We start from the raw sequence: 19,377 nt of genomic DNA on the forward strand, positions 1-19,377 counted from the left end.
AAACCACGGAGCCTGCCGACATGCGGCGGCAAAAACCTGAACCAAACGACCCCGACGACGACACAAACACTTGAAGTGCTTCGCTGAAGAAAACTATTTAGTCCGAGGTGAACACGTGTCACGGTGTATCGGTTCCAGCCGCGGGGCTTTAAGCGAGGCATTTTACTAATTCGTTAAGCAGCACAGTGGGAGAGGTTTTCTTAGAACAAAGCCTGGCGATATCTTATCACTTTGTTGCTTCCCCCCGCAAGATTCGCATTTATCTGCGAGTGCAACCCTCGCCGATAAGGGCCCCCCCAACGATTGCAAAACAAACCAATTTCGGTAACGAAAGGTGATAAAGCGCACTTCTAAGATTATTTCAGTTTAAAAATTTACAATCGAACACTAACCGGGATCGGGACGGATGAACCCGCGCGGAGTGGCGTTGTTATGGTGAAACGGCCGGGGGGTGGGGGGATTTGTTTAGTCCTGCGCAGTATGTATCGCAATGCTTACACCGACCGGCCCCGGTTACCGCGAGCTTCCCGGCACGAGAGCATAATTCTCATCCGGCACGGCACAATCCGATGCATTTTGTCACGATGATTATGCTGCGGCGGTGGCCAGTGCCGGTTCTGCCGGATGGCCTACTCCAAGCCATTCCGAGTCCGGTTTCGGTGGCCAGAGGGGTCGGGCCGCATTAGGGGTGACACAATTACAACCCGAATCACATGCACATTCCACGAGCGTGCTGTTGGTTAGTTGGTGAGAGCGCGAGGTGAGAAAGTGACGCGCGCGAACGAGTGAGAGAAAGTGATCATCGAGCGACCGTGCGTCAGTGAGAGTGAGCGAGAGTGAGATAACATAAAACCCGAAACAAAATCATAACAAAGAAAGTACCCCAAAAGCGGCCGAAAGACATACGGCGCGCGCGGCACACACAGCATAGCGTCAACATTAGAGCACCACCACCACACGGCAACATGGTTGAGTCCCCGCCGTTTCCTTTCCCACAACCCCCAACCCGACGATTGCCGAATTCCAGCATAACGCACGCGTCGACCCAAAACCAAACCACTTGGCTGTTTCTCACTCGCTCGCTCTCACTCACCGCCTGCCTGGTCCGCTCGATACGGTGTGTCGTTGTGTGGAGCACGCTCGCACACAACCATCGACGGGGACGACGACTACTACGACCGCAAAGCGCGTCCTCACAACCGTAGAAGGGTACAACAAACGGAACGGGCGCTCGGCCCTCTGGTTCCGGCGCCGCGCGCATACGGTACGAGGACCGAAAATAAATAAACGTGCCCCGGAGAGGTTTTCCACGCTTTCGACACTGGCGAGGCTGGCGCCTGCCTTCCTCCTTCTTCGCGGCAAATCACTTTTTATGCTCTTTTCATCCACCCAGCGAGAGGCGGCGGCGACGGCAGCGGCTCCAAATGATGCCCCAAACATGTTGGCAAGGGTTTTTATTTAATTTACTCCGCTTAAAATGCGAATCTGTTTTTACTTTTCGAAGAACGCACACCGTCCGCAAGTCGCTCACACGACGTCGTCCTCGTCTTCGTCCGTCAGCGTGTGGGTTGCGAAATTATTTTTGATATTATTTTCCAACTTTGGATCGCACACATCGCAAACCTACTCCTACTGTTCGCGTATATCATGATGTGCTCCCACACTCATTAGCCAACGACCAAATCGACAGGATCCGACAACCTCCCCGAGACACCGAATGAAACCGGGGGAGTTCCGTGAAACCTTCCGACCCACACACGGATAGACAATCGTTCCTTGCGATATAATCTTTCTCTCTATCGCTCCCTGATATGTTGCTCCTTTTTCGTTTTCGTCCTTCGCTCCCACGCAGTGTTAACCTATGGTTTTTTTTCCCGGCGAGTCGATGATCCTTAACGGAGCTTCCTCGAACGAACGGAACAGTCTCGGGATTCGAAGAACATTTTTGGTGTATTTTCGAACACCTCACGCCAATGTAATTATGCTGGCAAAGGGCAAGGGCACCGCATGCCGCAGGACACAAGTTGCGTCAAGCATAACCTATTAATAGCGCGCAGAAGAAACGATGTCATCGAGCGCGAAACTTTCGCGATCCGTTATTCCGTGATCTCTCCTCGACGCGACGGGCGCGGGGAACAGGAACTTGGTTTGTTTATTTTATGGCAGTTTTTCTGTCTTTCGATATCAGCGGTTGACGCAGCAAACGGGGAAGGAAGTGTGAAATGGGTTCCACAAAACGAGCTGACGTAATCCGCCCATGAGCATAATAATGTTGTTCCAATGCGGAACTTACAATTGCGAGCAAACACAATATGCCCAACTATAGTTTGGTGCGTGAGGGGTCCGAAATTGTAAGCAAAACTCACATCTATTTCACGCTCTTGAGAAACGGTGAAACGCTGGGAGTCACACCTGATGAGGGAGGCGCCGGAATGGTAATGGTCCGCGCTTATATGGCCACTCTTTTGCGTGTGACCCACAAAATTTCAGTACCCCAAAGCACCCAACATGGATTTGGGGTTCGTTCGCACTGACGAAGTTTTTCAACCGGGCTGCTTGCCAATGGAGTGTGATTCATGCCGCTCGTTCATTCGCCATTACTGTGAGTCATCGCCAATCCTTTAAATGGGCGATAAACAGATGCCGTTTGCGATGAGAGACGACGAGCGTGTGAGTCAACACACACGAAACGAAAAGGATTGAACGACTTTGGCCCAATAACTCGAGAATGTGCCTCCTACAGAGGGTTAATGTGAACAACAATGTTACTGTCTGCTGGAGCCATATTGTCATCAAATTAAAGTGCACAACAAGTTGATGCAGCGCTCGACAACAACAGACGGCTTATACATCAGAACCGATGAATGGTTTAAACAAAAACTAGGAATCATGAAACAACGGAGTGCTCAAAAAGGAAAACTATTCGACGGCAGCTAATGGTGCACAATTAATTGCCAGACACAATTCTAGACCGCACAAGCCGAGCCACTTCTCGATGGCCGGGTTCGGTGTTCGTCTCGCCAACCCACCAAAAGCAACCCCTTACTGGTCCGTCCCACAAACACACCAAAGGAAGGCACCTGTAAGGGGCCGCGCTAAAGTAGCACAGCGCTGCTGACCGACGGTCATCATCATCATCATAGGCACCATCATCTTCGCTCCCACACACCGACGATGTTCGTGAACGTAGAGCCACGCACGGGGCGCGTGCAGCCAAAGTGGTGTGTCTCGTCAATCGCACGGACACGATGTCGCACCATCACTTAGAACGGCCAATGGGAGTTGCATCAAAAGCGCAGCCCCCGGGGAGGATAGAGGGAGGATTCAGCAAGGGTGACGATGGAAGCCGTCCGCCTTCCTACCTTCTCCGCCTGTTGCGCCGCCGGTGCGCCCGGTTATTTATTACTCCCTGTGTACGTCCTGTTGTCGATTTCGAATGTTGATTGATTAACGGGCCGCTTGATTGGTACCATAATTTGAGCCAAAGGCCCACCCCGCACACTTTCTCCCGATCTGTGTCCGACATTCTTTGCTCTTTGCTGGCTTTTCAAAGATGACTTTGGGTGATCAAACTGATTGCTGAGAAAAATGGCAATGGCCTTGTCAATAAACCACCAAACGATGATCACCTGTGCTCACAAAGTGAGCCAAGCTTGCTGCTCACCCGCCTCGAAATCCATGCAGGTGAACGAAAAGTGAAGAAATGAATGAAACACGGTTCTCGCCTCACCTGGCACAGTAATCGGCATCCCTTTTCGGTGTGCGTTGTGTCGGAGGGATTTCCCTTCAGCTGTTTGGTTTTTGCTGATGTTTCGTCGCGCTGGCCTTCAAGTGCGCTGGCCGTGGCATGCGTGTCTATGCGCGCGGTTCGCGTCAGAGTGTTGGTGTTACCGTTTGTGTCCGTGTCGGCGCAATGGTGTTTGCGACCACTTGAAGCGATCGCGTTCCGCGGGGGCCAGGCCATTGGAGCCCACTGGCTCCACTCACTGTTCCTCACGGTTGCGTTTTTGTCGCGACTCAGCGCGTTTGCTAATCTGCGGCTCTTTACCTTCACGCGAATACAGAGCCCCAACTATCTTCGTTTCATTTTCTACCGAATGACGTTCGGTTTCGTGAAGATTGTGGTTATCACGGTTAGGAAAAGGCATGATCGTGCATAACGAGACAAACTCAACGATCGACAGAGGGACAGGTAACGTGCGTATGTTGCTGATGGGTCCACATCTCTCTGTCCCTTTCTCCTACTGGCCACGCAACAACAACAGCACAAACACTAGACATGCTCGCGAAGAAAACAACATATTCCGCGCCCTTCTCGCTACCTGGCCGCACCACCCTCGGTTATCGCAATTCGGACGGTGAATGAAACACCCCGTTGCTCGGTGCCCTCCTTGTCAGCAGCGCTCACTTGGAACTTGGTAGGAAACTTGCAACCACCGGAGAGCTTCATTAGAAATTCGTATTTTCTTTTCCGCTGCAACCACAAACACTTGGGCACCGAAACAGCCAGGCAAAGAAGGCCACGATCGTGCAGTTAGGGTTGCGCCCCGCTCTATGGTTCTGGGCTTTCCGAATCAGACCTCAAACTGTGCGCGCTTGGCCGTGTAAGGCTCGCGCCGTCGCGGGGCCTGCCCAATTGATTTTCCTATTTTCCTCGCCCGTTAACTACGGCTTCGGTCGATCACTAACACACAGATACGTTGGAATCGGCCACGGAGCATCGCACAAATCTAGACATTGCTGCAGCCTGCCTTGACTGCGGGCTCATGCTCACTTCGCTTCACTTACATCATCTCCTCACACTCGCAGGGCCTCACTCGGTTCTAACTCACTTGCGTTTGCTCGTTTGTGCAAGGTTTGGAAAAAAGGGCAGTGAGATGCACCAGTGAGATCAATCGGGAAAACAGCAAGAAAAGTATGCCAATCATGGAATTGAGTGGTGACCCTTTCCATGCTGCTTATTTTGCCTTGCGGCAACTTGTTAGCAAAGAGATTTATTTTTCCATGGCAACTATGTTTTGAATGTGGTCCATCGGTTGAAACGGAAATCAACGTTCGGTGCTGTTTGGCAAATATTTTTTTTTTGTTTCATTCTGTGCGCTTCTCGCTTACGTCACGAGACTCGGTTGAAAGCATAAGAGAAAAACAGGTTAAAGAAAGGAGACGAAAAACAATAACTCCTTCGAAGTGAGAGAACATCGCAACATAGAGCTAGTGAGCGAAAGAGATAGATACGCGGTACGTATCACGCATACAAGCAGAGCTTCGGAAGGAAGTCACACATCTTGAAAACGTCTCGCCGGAGCTAATTGGGTCTGCGGCGTGATATGGCCACGGAAAATAATAAACCATCTCAACGTCTTCGTCGGCCCCTCCTGGGAGATGACAACCCTATCGGAGGGCGAAATCTTTACACGACACGTACTAAAACGGGCTTCGAACGAAACTTACTCATCCGCAACATAGTTTCCAGTCTGCTTGGAGGCTGCTTGCAATGGCCCAATCAGTATTGTGGCAAAATATCGCACGTCCGATCACTTCGATGGTCCCGATAACACAATAAAACAAGAGCATTCGCTTCAAATCCTTGCCAGTTCGGCCCAAGATAACAATGATTCAAACATAGTAAATGCCGTAAGCTCGTGTATTCGAGTGGCTCCAGTCAAACCGAAAAGAAACTCACCTTGCATAATATCTTTGATCCATTACTGGTTAACAATGCTCGGATCAGGTTGAATCGTAGGCGCGATGCTCGTAACTGAGTCAATCAATTAGGCCAGTCCACCAGCCAGTTAATCCTTGTGCGAGAGAGTCTTCGATCTGTGATTCGTTTTCGGGTTTAGCTTCCAGCACCCCGTACGTGGCGTGTATTTGTCGGTTCACTCTCAATTATGCTCAAATTGCGCCGATTGTTGCCTGCGGCGCCATTCGTCCCACTCGACGTTGATCGTATTTCCTTTTTACGGGGCGCACCGATTCAGGGATTTTCGGAAATGGAGTGGAGAGACAGAACCTTGTCACTGTGTCACTTGCAGAAATTCCACTGGCCTTCAGCAGCGCTTGGTAAGGAATTGAACCAGCACGACCAGCAACAAATACGGAGCACGGTTGAGAGGTGTTTTGCGTTTTTTTTTCGGTTTCGCCTTGCTTTACGCTGTTTGGCCTACGAGGTTCGTGTCACAGTCATCCCGTGGAAGGGGTGCACAGCCTCCGGGGATGTGTATCGGTGCTCTTCATTCTTGTGCTTCCTTCCCGACCCGATGCAGCATCCCCATAACATCTTCAAAAACGTTTGTCATCACAAAATTCACAATGCTTTCCGCGAACGTCAAATCCGTTCGCGCACCCCAATGTTTCAACACGCGTCGTGACAACCGGATACGGCTTGCTTCGTTTTTGGTGTGTTTGTTTTTCAATTCTGTTGTTCTTCTTGGGCCTCTCTGTCTCGTTACGAGTGTGTTACTTTCACCGCGGAACGGACATGCGACGTTCACGAAATTCAAGCGAGGCGGAAAAGATCACACACGACCTCTTCGAACAGAAAACGGCACGATCGACACCTCGTCGCCCGAGAGCCGGTCGGTAGTTGTCCCACCGTGAAATAGTTTCCCTGCGCCGACGACCAAACCAAAAAGGATACCACAGCGAAGTTGTGACGGACAGCGATAGGGAAAATATGCGCCCCAATCCTCCGTCGCGACCGCGGCCTCAAATCTATTGTTCGGGGCGACCGCCGACGACCACTCACCCAGCACCCGGGATTCATCATTAGGGGATGATTTTGTGTTGCTTCTGTGGCTACTACTGTTTTCCCATGGTGCTCTCTTCTTACTTAACTTCTTTCTCTCGGCGCCGTTGTGTGTGCTCGAAAAGGCACCTTCGAGAAGGTGCGAGTGAGCGCGAAGACGGCGACGACGGCAAAGCCAAGAGCCTAGGTGTGTTTGTATGTGTGCGCGAGAGAAAGAGAAAGGAACAGCGATAGGGGAGGATCGAAAATGTATGATTTGCGAAAAGGGCATCAATTGGTGGCAGCACGGAGTGCGCGGACCCGTGGCGGTCGGTGCGGGGCCAAGGGACGGGACACTACGATAGAGGCGGCCGAGGGTTAGCAACGAAGGTGAAGCCTTCCACTGGCGGCGGGTACTGGTGGGGCTGGCAAGAGGGGGGTCATGCAAGGTAACAGGCAGTTGCACTGAACGGTTTCACTACGTGATGACGATGTGGCTACTACGATGGACCTCGCTAGTTCACGGCGTATGGATCTATGCTGTGTATGTGTGGATCCCACGTCGGGATACATTAAGGCACACCAACACAAATCTACACACATACACACGCAAGCGCACGATGGCACGGTCGGGGACGACGGCGGAACGGCGGCGGCGGTCCTGCTGTTCCGTCCATCGATAGCCGTGCAAGGTTTGCTTCGACAAAAAAAATCGCTCACAGCACACACAGCGGCAGTTTGGGTTTTCAGGATTCCCCACTTCCGGAGCCGTCACATCCGGTCGCATCCGAGCATACGCACTAGTTGGCCACTTCCGCCTACCCGTCCCCACACGAGCTGCACCCGTTGGTGTCCGTTTCCGGCGGAAAATTCACCTTAAACGTCCGTAATGAAAAATGTACAACACGCAAAGATCGCCATTTTATTTTCTTATTGCTGGTCTTTTTTGCTGCTGGCCGTGGTGGCCGCGCGTTTACCTCGCTCACTGCTGCCTAGCGTTCTCTTTCTCGCGCGCGCACATCCTCGAGTCAGACGGCCGGAGTACGCGCGACTGGTCGTGATGTTGGTTGGTTTCAAAGTAAAAAAAATCCCGAACAAACCCGATTCAACCTACGAAAATCCTACTACACGCTGCTGTTGCTACGCTCTTCTCTCAAGGGGTTGAGCGCGCACCGAACACGGCGCCAGCATACGATCCACGGGCCGGAGCGGGACGGCGCACGAGCGTGCCCGCGAACGCCCGTGCGCGTGAGCGGGAGCAAAGCCTGCTTTGTTGCTCGCGGCCGTCGGTGGTTTGACGTTTGACGTGCGTCTGTTACAACAACTGATCGAGCGCTACGGTGGTCGTTTGTGCCCGAAACGACAGGGCTGCGCTCCGAACGGGCCACCGAAATGCGAAATGCGATAGATCTGGCACACTGATTAGTTAAAATCAATAGCATACGCACAATAATCGAACAAATAACCCTTTCTCGACGGTCACTGTACTCACCTTGGCAATCCAACGAACGTTGCTGTCATTGTTGACAAAGCTATTGTTTACATTTTATTCAGCGTTTGGCCAGCCCTATTCAGCTCGTTCCGGCGGAACATTCAGGGTATTTAAATATTAATTTAATTACATATACATATACCAAAAATAAAGCAGCTGTTTCGATTTGTATAATTAAACAATTCATTGGAAAACGAAACAGAACGAACCGTGCAACGAACGAAATGAAAACTTTCAAGCCATCGATATGAAATGCCCGTTGCAAATTATTCCCAAGACATAGTCATGGTGAAGCCAGAACGCCGATTTTAATTAAAAAACAAAAAGTAGCAGGAGAAGCGATTACGATATAGGGCACCAGCTGTTATTTAACCAGTTCCAGGACTACTCAACCAAGAGCACTTGGCAGTTGCTGTGTCGAAGTCTTTCTCAAAATAATCCGCTCAGGTTCGCGCTCTGCTACCGATACGTAAATCAACATTTATTTATTCACTCTCGATTCATCGAAAATTGTATAATTGTGTTATTTGCATGTCTTACAAAATAAAAGAAAATGTGTTTGCTGCACAGGATCGGGCCCTAAACAGATGTGTCTCGCTCGTGCGCCCTGATCGTAGCCTTTGCGCACTTCCGGTGTCCTGCGGACACGAACCGATTTCTAAATTTTATTTTACAAAACTAATTGTTTCGTACGCCTAAATTGTGTGCCAAAAAATCGTATTCCTAGAGCTTCCCGTTTCGTGCGTCGTTCGCGCCTTGTAAAGTTAATATGAATTTCGTTCTACAGTTTTGAATTTTCCGTCTATTCGTACCTCTTCGAACGGTTTGTGGCTGCCCTGTTTTGTTGGTTCCCGTCACTCGTCGGAGGGTCGTCACCCGGCGCAACAGCTGAGAGGAGGCAATGTGAAACGGTTCGTAAAACTAACAACGAGAGCTAAAACGAATTCACGTTCACACCGAGAACTTTCTGTGCAGGGGAAAAAAGGCTAAATTTCCACACGTGCCACAAAAATCCAACTAACCAACAAAAAGGAAAGAAACTTATGCTTCAGGTAGTGGTTCTAACCTAACTCGCAGTGCAGCTCTTGCCATTGCAGTGAGCTGTGTCCCGTTACCACTGCCAACCAGCGGCCAGCTAGCATCTGATGCTTTCAGAGCTACACCACTAAAAACTACACCAAAAACTGTAGGAATTGCCTCGTTTTCGTATCCCAACCTTACTGCAAACCAACCTAACACGCAAATGTGAAAACTAAAAGTGTCACCATACCGACTCATTGGGGTGGTTATTGCACCTGACACGCATCACCTGACATCGCCAGATACTTTTACACTACACTGTCCCTTTAGCACCGTAACAGCCATTTAAGAAACGAAACGAAGCGGTCAACCCGGAGCAACACATTCTCCGAGTGTCCAACGGCATGGTCTAAGAACGAAATTCGACATTCGGTGTTCGCACTGCGCGAGGCGCGAGAAGGGAGAAAATTGAACTTTTATGGTATTCACACACATGCACGCGTCTCTCACGCGTGTGCCGCAATTTTATTACTAATTTCGCTAAATGCTACGATCTATAATCGTTCTAAAAATCAAACATCGTTTGGGAGGTCAGAAGGAGAAAATATTTTTAAATCGTGATAGTTCATCAAAAGTAAAGAAAATATGTAACACTATATATGCATTTATGCGTGCGTAGATATTCCGACGGACGCTACCGGTAGCCACAGTGCAGCTACCGGCCCGAGCGCGCCTTTCAACCATGATGATGATGATGACGGTTTTCTTTTGTATTAGGAAAATATAAGCTCTCTACGTCTGTCTCTCTCCCTTTCGGCGTACCTTTCTCAGCGTCTCGGATTCGTGATTCGCTTGAATCCGTCGTTTGATCGAAGGAATAACGATTGACAGAGCCGAAATAGTGAAATCCGGCTATCGAAGAACGATAGTATGTAGGTAAAGCACAGTGCACCGTAAAGTACTTCATGGGGACACATTTTACACAAACGAACCCACCTTCATCTCCAAATCTATCTTTGTACCCCACGCGGGGGTAGTAGGCCCTTCGTTCTCTTTTGCAATATTTGGTTTCGCGCGAAAACACTTCCAAAGGTAATGTAAAAAAATTAAAATATAAACTCATTTCTAACAAACCCTTATCTTTCCCTTTGCTCTCTGTTTTTCTGCTGCTTCTGACGCTTGCGATGCCCGCTACGAGCATCTTTGTCGGGATCTATTTGTCGTCGTCGTCGTCTTCGCCACTGTAGGCTGTGGTCGGTGGTCGCTGTTAAAACCGCGCCCGAACATAAACAGCGCTGGCGTCGTGCGAACCGTACCCAAGGCGCTTGGCATGCTTGAAGACCTCGTTCGAGGCCGCCGCAATAGGCAGAGACTGTTCCAGACCGTCCGCCAGACTGAGGGCCAGCTTCAGGTCCTTCTGCATGTGCTTCAGTGCTTGGTGCGTTGGAAACTCTCCCTTAATGATTGCTGAAACATGACCGGCACAGGACGGCGCAAATTATTTAACCATCACCAGAGCTTCCTGTGAATGCACACTTACCATTTCCCTTTTCCTGGAACATCTCCGAAGACATGGTCGTCAGTTCCATCACTTCCAGCACGTCCTTTTGTTGCAGTCCTGCTCGATCGGCTAAGGGATGGACATAAGATGAACTGTAGAACGAAGCAGAAGGAAACCAATGAACGTCTACTTACCGAGCGCTAGTCCTTCGGCGATCGCCGTCAACGAAATGCCGGATATCATCTGCAGCACTAGATTCATCTTTGTCGCGTTGCCCACGTCCCCGAGGAAGAACGAGTTGCGCGAAATCGCCTCGAAGCAGCTTTGACAGTCTTCGAACAGCAGCCGATCGCCGCTGGCCAGAATGATGAGGGTACCCTCCTCAGCCTGGTTTTTAGAGCCTTGAAGCTACGACGTACGAATTAATTTGTCAGTGGTTAAAACCTACAAAACAAGCACGAAAAGCGACCACTTACTTGAGCCTCCAAATAGCGACCTCCCTTGGAGATGATGGCCTCGGCAATGTCTTGCGACGTTTCGGGATCAACGCCCGTCATTTCAACGTAACCTTTGCCGGACAGTGTGGCCGACATGACGCCACAGTTGCCAAAGACAAGCTACAGACAGTAACCAAACGATAAGGGAGTCATCCACGTAGGAGCAATGCAATCGCGAGTGCTGAATACTTACGTCCTTTGCAACCTGCGGGTCCGATACGCACGAGTACGTAACGTCCGTCATTTCGACGACATCGGATGGGGTGTCCGCGATCACGGCACCGACATCGGCGAACTTGCGGCACTTGCTGGCGGTCCGGTTCCACACCACGACCGAGTGGCCCGATTTGATCAGATTCTTCACGATCCCGCAGCCCATAATGCCGAGCCCGAGGAAGCCAAACTTTAGATCTGACGCCTTGATGTTGCGCGACTGAACCGCGTCCGAAACACTCGACATGTCGATCTCTGGCGTGGCCGGTCGGGCCACGGTCGGGCGATTGAGAAGGTGCGCAATCGGAGCATTGCGCCGAATGGAGCTCGAGTAGCTATCGATAACGAGCGATGCCAAATCGGTCGCACTGTCGTTTCCTAACTTTTTCTTGCGCTTCGGTGTCGCCGACGGACTCGTTTCATCGTCCAGCAGCAGGGTAGTGGCCGCCTTAGCTTTGCCACCGGGCGCACGCATCTTTGCTGGAGACGTCTAGATAGGGCAGAATGGAAAAGACAATTCGTATAAACGAAAACATAACCTGATGAAAGCAGGATGAAAAAATGGCAAACAACGTACCACAACTTTGTCGACATTCAGCTTGATAGGCAGCGAGGCACGTACTTTCTTCTTCGCGGACGTCTTCTTAACGGACAGTGGCGTGCTGCCGAGCTCCTCGACCGACTCGAGGGCCGCCGGTGTCGTGGTATTGTTTACCGACGGTGAATGTTCGGCTTCACCACTTTCTTCCGTACCGCTGGCCGAACCGCCTTCGCGGAGCTTGTTGAACTCCGCGTCCGGATCGGGTCGGTTGGCCGCTTCATTTTCACCCGTAAACAGTGATTGGTATTTCTGTAGTGGGCAAGACACAGCTCGTTAAAGTCAGGCAGACGGATTCGGCCAACCAGTGCTTACCTCCGGATTAACCATAAAATCTTCAATCTGCCTCACGGCATCCTTGAACTGGGCCGTTTTGCACAAGTTTAGCAATTTGTCCTTGAACTCAACGTACGGTTTGATCTGTGTTTCCTCGATCCACGCACTGCAATTGGAGATAGTGGTGCGAGGCACGGTGTAAAAAGCCAATAATCATTTCCCTGTAATCTACGGGCCCGCGTTCTGTTACTTACTAGTTGTTGGAACCGAAGAAAAAGATACATTGCACGGGATTGCTTTTTTTTACCGCGATGCGTCGCAACTCCGCCGGTGGAACGGCGATCCGGCCGGGCCACGGTGAGAAGCCCTTCATTTTGGCCCTGTATCCGGGGATGAGTGCGTCAAGAATCGAAAAAGGGTTAAAAGGGTTAAAAGAGTTAATATATTCTTTTTAAACGGCTTTCAGCACGTTTCCGATGTTTTGCGTGACCATTTTACGCGGCGAGCCCATTTCACAACAAGCAATGCCGAGAGCGCGCGAACCTTCCATTTTGAGGTTATGTGGTGCGCTCCATTCTCCCGCTTCTTTCCACTGTTCCCATGGCGAAGCGCATATGCAATGCAACGCTGCACATGATGCCCAAAACATTTACCCCGCAGCCGGGGATGCTGTCAAGAGTGACGCCGAAGGGCACCACATCCGGCCAACACCAAACAGGCATTTGTTGTGCTTTCGCTCCCGCTGCGAACGCCACGCAAATCGTGCTGCCAAACTCACCAAACGAGATCGTTCACGGCGTAACCCTTGCTGTCGGACATGTTTGTTTGTTTTCCTCCTTGTTCTTCTTGCTGGCTCCACTCGCTCGCACTATGGCTCCGAAGTTGCTTTGGTTTCAGGAAGATTCTACGTTCAGGCCACTGTTGACTTTTGGCCGCGGTTGTGTACTGCAATTGTCGCGCCTGTTTTGTGCACACAAGATGAGAAAGGCTTCACACTCCGTCCGTCGCGATCCGCTCCTATGTCGCTACTGGCGCTACGTCACACGCTCTCGCACAATGACACGCACACAAACGCGCACGCAATTAACTAGGGTGTCCGATAAGCCGACGCCAAGCCGAACAGGAGGAGGCGAATGATGATGGCGGCGGTTGCGCGAAAACAATTCTCAGCTTTTAGTTTTTTTCCCCTTTCGGCCAACACAACGCTTCGATTGGGCGCAAAACACAATACAAATTCGACGGCTTGCCGTGTGTTGTTAAAATTGACCGCGCGTCACTTTCGTCACAACTCGTCCGCGGCGCTGCTGCGTGTACTGTGCGGGTCTCACTCACACTTGCGAGCGGGCGGTTGACCACGGGACAAGCGCAATAAGACGATCGAAACACGATTAGACACACACATGCATGTTCGCACAGGAAGCGAGAAAAATTTATCTTTCGTTGGCGGACTCCTCTCACGGCGCTATTTGGCGGCACAGAGCCAACAAATGCACCACAGGATCTGCACTCGATCCCAGGACCCTCTTTTTCGCACAAACCAAACCACGCACGGCTCCGTTTTCTGCCCACAACAAACTGCCTAGCGATCGGTTCGTTCGGGAGGGTAATAAAAAATGGCGCTTGTTATGATTTTCCTACTCTACACAGAATACTCGAGTGTTTAAGGTTCTGCAAGCTCACACTATCAAATGGCAGAGCTTCGAGAGGAACACTTTTCTCACAGACACAGCCAGACGGAAGTTTGACACCTCGAATGGCAAAGTGTGCGTGATCTGACCCGTGGTGAGAATCGTTCGTGGTGAGTAGACTGATGGTTTGAAATGCACGTTAAAGTTGGCTTCGGTTGAAAAGCGCACAAACAGCCAATTTTGCCTAAAAATTCACACGCTTTGTGCTTTTGAAAATGTTAGCATTGGAGCACTTGTATTTCGTTTCGAAACAAATTCAAACATTAATTCAACAGCCATTCCGTTCCGGTAGTCCCTTACTAGTTCATGACGTAGATAAAGCTTGTGCCGGTGTTTACAACATCTGGCGATCCGTTGCCAAGAAAGACATGTTTTTTCTCCGGCACCACACGGAAGGTACCGTTCTCGATTGTGATCTTGCCGCTGCGGTAGTCCTGGAACGCTGGCAGCAACCGTGGCCCGAGTGTCGGGTCTTCGTAGCGAAGAATTTCCAGTGCCGAAAGATCCGCTAAAATATCGTAAACATTTGGTCAAATTAGCAAAATAGAAACATTTGCTGGAAGAAGTTTCTGATTTACCCTTAAAACCAATCTGCTTTGCCAGTTTCTCCTTCAGCGTTTGAGTTGTGTCGCCATCGGACAGGTTGAGTGTCACCGTGAACAGTCCCGACCGTTCGATTGGGTTCTCGAGCGTCACGGTTACGAACGGTTTCACCGTAAACACGACGAACGGCACGCCTGGACGGACCTCTTCGCGCATCTTTTCCGGTGTGTCCGGTTCGTCCGTGAAGCGAAATGTGATCGTTTCCAGCTCGAGTGTGTTCCGTAGATACTCGGCGTTCGCTGAGAGCACGTCCCGCTCGTTGATATCGAGCGTCACGTCCATCGCCTGCTTGCCTGGTCCACCAACGGCTTCGACCCGCTCACGAACCATCTGCGCGAACGGCATCACGCGCTTAGTGTACTTCTTCAGCGCTTCCTGCCGTCCCAATTCCGTCGCAATGGTCTTATTGTCCGGCAGAGCGCCACTCCGATCGTACAACGCACGCATCGTATCGAGTACGCACGATTGCCACGGTGGGAACGTCTTCGCTATCCACATTGTGGCCTCGCTCGGTTTTACTGGCCCGGTGGCCATCACGGAGGGTGCCTTGCCTCCTTTGCCGCCGCCACCACCACCACCACCCTTCTGCTGGGTGGCGTTCTTCAACGCCAAGCGGAACGAATGGGCCGCTTCCATCAAATAAGCGCTGCATTTGATGCTTCGCTCATCGATTCGTCCCAGCGAGGGCCATTTCGCTTGCAAGATTGAGCCCTTGCTGCCTAGCAGCTCGCACCAGATATACTCTGCCACGTGCGGACAGATTGGAGCGATCAGCAGTGCTTGGCATTGGATAAACTGCATTATCAGTTCCTCGTGCATGCCCTCGGCCCCGCACAGTTCACGGTACTTGTCACGCGCCGATTGAAATTCGTAAAAGCCCGTCCTCAGCGCTTCCTTGTACAGCATCTTACCGTAGTGGTCATCGGTCTGCTTCGTTAGTAGGTGCATTTCACTGGCAAACACCACATCGTTGAACGAGCTGTCCTTTGGGCCTTTCCGAAGCATCGGTTTTGCTGCGAGCGTCTCCCGGACCCACTCGATGAAGGTGTACAACCGCAGAATGCCCGCGTCCGCGTTGCTCACGACAAAGTTGGCATCTTCGATGCTGTCGCCCGAATCGGCCAAACAGAAGCGCGTACCGTCCGCGCTGAACTTTCCGATCGCTTCGTGCAGCGTCAGGAAGTTACCGTCCGATTTGGACATCTTGGCCGAATTGAGCAGCAAGTGGCCGTTGCAGCGTACGGCCCGTGGCCACCGGTTCGGTTCCTTCGGCCAAATTGCCGTGTGGTTGTAGAGAAAGAACGTCAGGTGGTTTTGTATGAGATCCTTGCCCGAAACGCGCAAATCGACCGGATACCAGTAGTTGAACTCACGCCGCAATTGATCCAGCGCCTTAATCGGGAAACGTAACTTGGAAGGTGCCGGTGCATCGGTGAAGAAGATGTAGTCCCAAACCGCCGGCGTCATATCGTTCGCAGTGATGCCGAGAGGGGAAGGCTTTTCACCCCGGAACGAGCCATCTTGTAGCAGATGGGCCACGGTGTAGAACGCCATGTAGATCGTGGAATCGGACAGGGACTCGATAAGCCACTGGGTGTCCCAGGGAAGCTTCGTTCCGAGACCGTACGTTCGCGAGCAAGCGTACTCGTGCAACCACTCGAGACAGTGCTCAAAGTTCCGGGCCACCTCCTCGTGGTATAGGACCATCGTACGCAGGTGGGCCTTGGTTTCTTGCTTCCAGCCTTCCTCACCGTAGCACAAGTACCACTGATTGCACAGCGCAACGACACACTCGTCTCCCGAACGGGAGAGGATCGTCTTTTCCGGCTCATAGTAGATTTCCGCCTCGTTCCGCCCAATCAGATACTGTTTCAGCTCCTTCTTCACATCTTGCACCTTCTTGCCACGGTGCTCTCCGACGAGCATCACGCCATCGTAGAATCCCTTCAGATACACCAATTCCTTCGCTTCCACAAGCTTCTCGCGATCGTTTTGACTCTGGATCTTGAACTTCTCGTACGCGTGCACGGCACACAGATTACCCAGACCCGGCACCTCGATGATCGGCACAGGCTGGTACGGGAGCACCATCTCATCCGTGATGCCGTACTTTTCACGGAACGCTTGCTTCTTCTGCAGATCTACCAAGGCCGCGTAGTCGTCGGGAGAATCGGATGGGACCGACGTCACGATACCCGTCCCCTTATCTTGCTTGATCGACAGCATTGGTAGCGTGTAGATGATGGAATTTGAGGTAAGTGGAGCCGACAGCTGCAGACCGAGTAGTTGCTGGCCAACCAGTTCGGTTAGCTCCTTCACAACTCCTTCCGTTTCGGTGAAGCCCTGAAACGACATGTTCCTCGCGGCCCGGCGCGTACAAACCCAAACCTCCTTTTTGACCGTCTCGAACGCAATGTACCGATGCTCGGGATGCACCCAGCAGTTTGTTTGACCGTACATCGTCTCCGGCCGGAGTGTGCCACACACGAGAAAAACGGGACGCTTACCGGCGGCTGCAGACAGCACCGACGGTACCTTTCCGGTAACACGCATCTTAATCAGCGTGTACTCCTGCGGTCCCACACCTTCGCCGGTTGACCGATCATGGTCCATGCACGGCTGCCCATCTTTCGGCGAATAGATCGTGTGCCGCTTACCGTACATGATCTTGCCGCGTTTGCGCAAATGCTCAAACTGCCAGCGAACGAACGAATCGTAGAACGGGTTCGCATCGGTCGTAATGAACGTCCGGCGCCAGTCGATGTGCGCTCCGAACTCTTTCAGATCGCGGATCGCCAACGGTGGAAAGTACTCCAGCCAATGGTCGGTGTCGGCAAACTTGGCGATCTCCTCATCGGATAGGCCCAAACTTTGCATAATTTGCCACTGGAACTTGGCTGCTCCAGCTTTCGCGGTCGCCTTACTCTTCTTGCCCTTGCTCTTGTCCTTTGGCACCACGTCCCGATCTTCCGCCGATTCGACAACCGGTTCCGTGTCCCGCGGAAACACTGGCGGACAGCCGTACAGTTCAACTTCGCGCTTCAGCTTGTCGGCGCACGCTTTGATCGGCATTCCGGTGCAGTGGAACCCAAGCGGGAACAGTACCTTACGGCCCTTCAGCCGATGGTAGCGCACAGCGAATTCGGCTTTCGAAAGCGAAAACGCATGACCCAGGTGCAGCCGACCGTTCATGTACGGGTACGGGAAGGTGACTAGGAACTTCTCATCGTCCCGTTGCCGCGGTTGGTTCACTGGTTCCGTTGCGTACACCTTCCGGAGCTCCCAACGTTCCTGCATTTGCCGCTCGATCTTCTGCAGGTATTCCACCTTGAACGTCCCTTTTCGCTCGTTGGCCTGGTGGTGACCCCCGGGGGAAGGAATAAGTAACAGGAAATCGATTTTTGCGTGATGCATCCTGTGCAACGGATTGCATCAGTCACTGCAGATACTCACCATCTTTGCTGAAAGGTTCTCGAGTGTGCCGCTGAGATTGATCGGGCCTTTGTGTTTGTTTGCCCAGAACTGGTCTTTTGGTATGGAACGTAAGCAAAAATGTGGCGCTGCCGGGAGGCGGACGCGTTTGACGTTTAACCGCAGGCCAAACGTCAATTTGCGCTCCCTTCAGAAACGTATCGTTGTGCAAAAGTTCAAAATAATTAAAGGTTGGGAACAATACTTAAATACCAAATCGATGCAGCGAAAATGCTAATGGAGCATATTTAGCACCTCTTTTTCAGTTGGAAAATTTTACAATTATCTTGATACAACTCGAAGGTTATTTTCTTATGCAGTGGTTTTCTCGTTTATTTGAATGTTTTTTGTGCACAGTTGGAAGGGCTTTCCGGTTCTAAACTCCAGCAGTCTTGCGGATCCAATCGCGTACCGAGGCCACACGGGAGTAAACTCCCGGGTATCCAGCCTGGGCGCAACCGTATCCCCACGAAACGACACCGACCAGCTTGCCATCGGAGAACAGCGGACCGCCGGAGTCACCCTGACAGGCGTCCTTGCCACCCTTCTTGTAGCCAGCGCACAGCATAGTGTCCGTGATTCCACCAAAGTCAGCGTAGGCTTCCTCGCACTCCTTCTGGTTCACCGTTGGCACCGTGGCAGCACGAAGCCGTTCCGTGGATTCGTTCCAGTTCTGCGTGTTACCCCAGCCGGACACCTTACAGAGGGTTCCGTCCTCCACCGGTTCGTCCTGTTCGGGCAGATCCACCGGTTGCGCTCGGTCGTCAAAACGGACCTCTTCCTTGAGCTCCAACAGCGAGAAGTCGTGGTCGATGGTGCCGCCGTCGTATTTCGGGTGCATGACGACGCGTGCAACTTGGGCGAGGACTCCTCCCTTAGCGTGCTCCGACGAAGCGTAGCGAACGGCCAGACTAGACGCGGAGGCACCCTCGGTGCAGTGAGCCGCCGTCAGGACCCATTTGCTGGACAGGAACGAACCACCGCAGTTGTGGGAGCCGCGATTCTGGAGCGACACCTGATACGGAGCGTCGGAGATGTCGATCGCGAATCCGCCTACGATACGATGTCCACCGTATGGCAATCGCGGCAACCTGGGCAGGGGCCGAAGATCCCGGCTCCACGGATCTCCCCGTGACGGAGCACTGCGTCCTTCCACGCAGACCAGAGCAGCCAAAGCCAGTACAGTTGCAATCTTGAACGACATCTTGTCCGATACTCGTATGGTCACTGGAACGGCCGTACCCCGTTTTATATACTGAGCTTCGGTATCGGCAGTGGCAGTGAACTTAAA

General features: G+C 51.8%; 4 protein-coding genes across 5 annotated transcripts in view; all 4 read right to left on the minus strand.

Moving 5' to 3' along the window:
- The window catches only part of LOC131208043 (AF4/FMR2 family member lilli), a 70,849-nt gene extending 62,601 nt beyond the window's left edge, over positions 1-8,248 (minus strand). The window contains exon 1 of the mRNA XM_058200686.1: positions 8,220-8,248. Within this exon, the coding sequence (XP_058056669.1) occupies positions 8,220-8,248 (29 nt within the window). The remainder of the gene's footprint in view (positions 1-8,219) is intronic.
- Positions 8,249-8,673: 425 nt separating this feature from the next.
- LOC131209058 (cytokine-like nuclear factor N-PAC) lies at positions 8,674-13,875 on the minus strand. Of its 2 annotated transcripts, none has more exons than XM_058202032.1 (9): positions 13,103-13,875; positions 12,579-12,704; positions 12,364-12,490; positions 12,031-12,300; positions 11,431-11,940; positions 11,217-11,357; positions 10,935-11,148; positions 10,780-10,869; positions 8,674-10,706 (listed from the first exon to the last, which is right to left on the minus strand). In XM_058202032.1, exons 1-9 carry the CDS (start codon positions 13,141-13,143, stop codon positions 10,507-10,509), a joined length of 1,719 nt encoding a protein of 572 aa, XP_058058015.1. In that variant the 5' UTR covers positions 13,144-13,875; the 3' UTR covers positions 8,674-10,506. The 2 variants fall into 2 exon arrangements, with proteins under 2 accessions (XP_058058015.1, XP_058058014.1); XM_058202031.1 differs by having other exon boundaries at positions 12,028-12,300.
- A 372-nt stretch (positions 13,876-14,247) lies between these two features.
- On the minus strand, positions 14,248-18,132 carry LOC131209057 (leucine--tRNA ligase, cytoplasmic). The gene is made up of 3 exons (XM_058202030.1): positions 18,069-18,132; positions 14,591-17,969; positions 14,248-14,520 (listed from the first exon to the last, which is right to left on the minus strand). Exons 1-3 carry the CDS (start codon positions 18,069-18,071, stop codon positions 14,312-14,314), a joined length of 3,591 nt encoding a protein of 1,196 aa, XP_058058013.1. The 5' UTR covers positions 18,072-18,132; the 3' UTR covers positions 14,248-14,311.
- Positions 18,133-18,390: 258 nt separating this feature from the next.
- On the minus strand, positions 18,391-19,305 carry LOC131209059 (trypsin-1-like). The gene is made up of 2 exons (XM_058202033.1): positions 19,226-19,305; positions 18,391-19,147 (listed from the first exon to the last, which is right to left on the minus strand). The coding sequence occupies exons 1-2, from the start codon at positions 19,288-19,290 to the stop codon at positions 18,463-18,465; spliced, it is 750 nt and encodes a 249-aa protein (XP_058058016.1). The 5' UTR covers positions 19,291-19,305; the 3' UTR covers positions 18,391-18,462.
- Positions 19,306-19,377: the final 72 nt, after the last annotated feature.

Source organism: Anopheles bellator, chromosome 2 (assembly GCF_943735745.2).
Source record: "Anopheles bellator chromosome 2, idAnoBellAS_SP24_06.2, whole genome shotgun sequence".
In the NCBI taxonomy this organism is placed as follows: domain Eukaryota; kingdom Metazoa; phylum Arthropoda; class Insecta; order Diptera; family Culicidae; genus Anopheles; species Anopheles bellator.

What these genes read in the sequence shown, in the direction of transcription:
- LOC131209058 (XM_058202031.1), bottom strand. Translation starts at nt 13,143, where the DNA reads ATGTCCGACAGCAAGGGTTACGCCGTGAACGATCTCGTTTG. An exon ending in TGAATGTCGACAAAGTTGTG is followed by an intron (nt 11,941 to 12,027) that starts GTACGTTGTTTG and finishes TGCCCTATCTAG; the next exon opens with ACGTCTCCAGCAAAGATGCG. An exon ending in GTTCCAGGAAAAGGGAAATG is followed by an intron (nt 10,707 to 10,779) that starts GTAAGTGTGCAT and finishes GTCATGTTTCAG; the next exon opens with CAATCATTAAGGGAGAGTTT.
- LOC131209057 (XM_058202030.1), bottom strand. An exon ending in AAAGCAGATTGGTTTTAAGG is followed by an intron (nt 14,521 to 14,590) that starts GTAAATCAGAAA and finishes ACGATATTTTAG; the next exon opens with CGGATCTTTCGGCACTGGAA.
- LOC131209059 (XM_058202033.1), bottom strand. Translation starts at nt 19,290, where the DNA reads ATGTCGTTCAAGATTGCAACTGTACTGGCTTTGGCTGCTCTGGTCTGC. An exon ending in TGCGTGGAAGGACGCAGTGC is followed by an intron (nt 19,148 to 19,225) that starts TCCGTCACGGGG and finishes CGGTGGACATCG; the next exon opens with TATCGTAGGCGGATTCGCGA.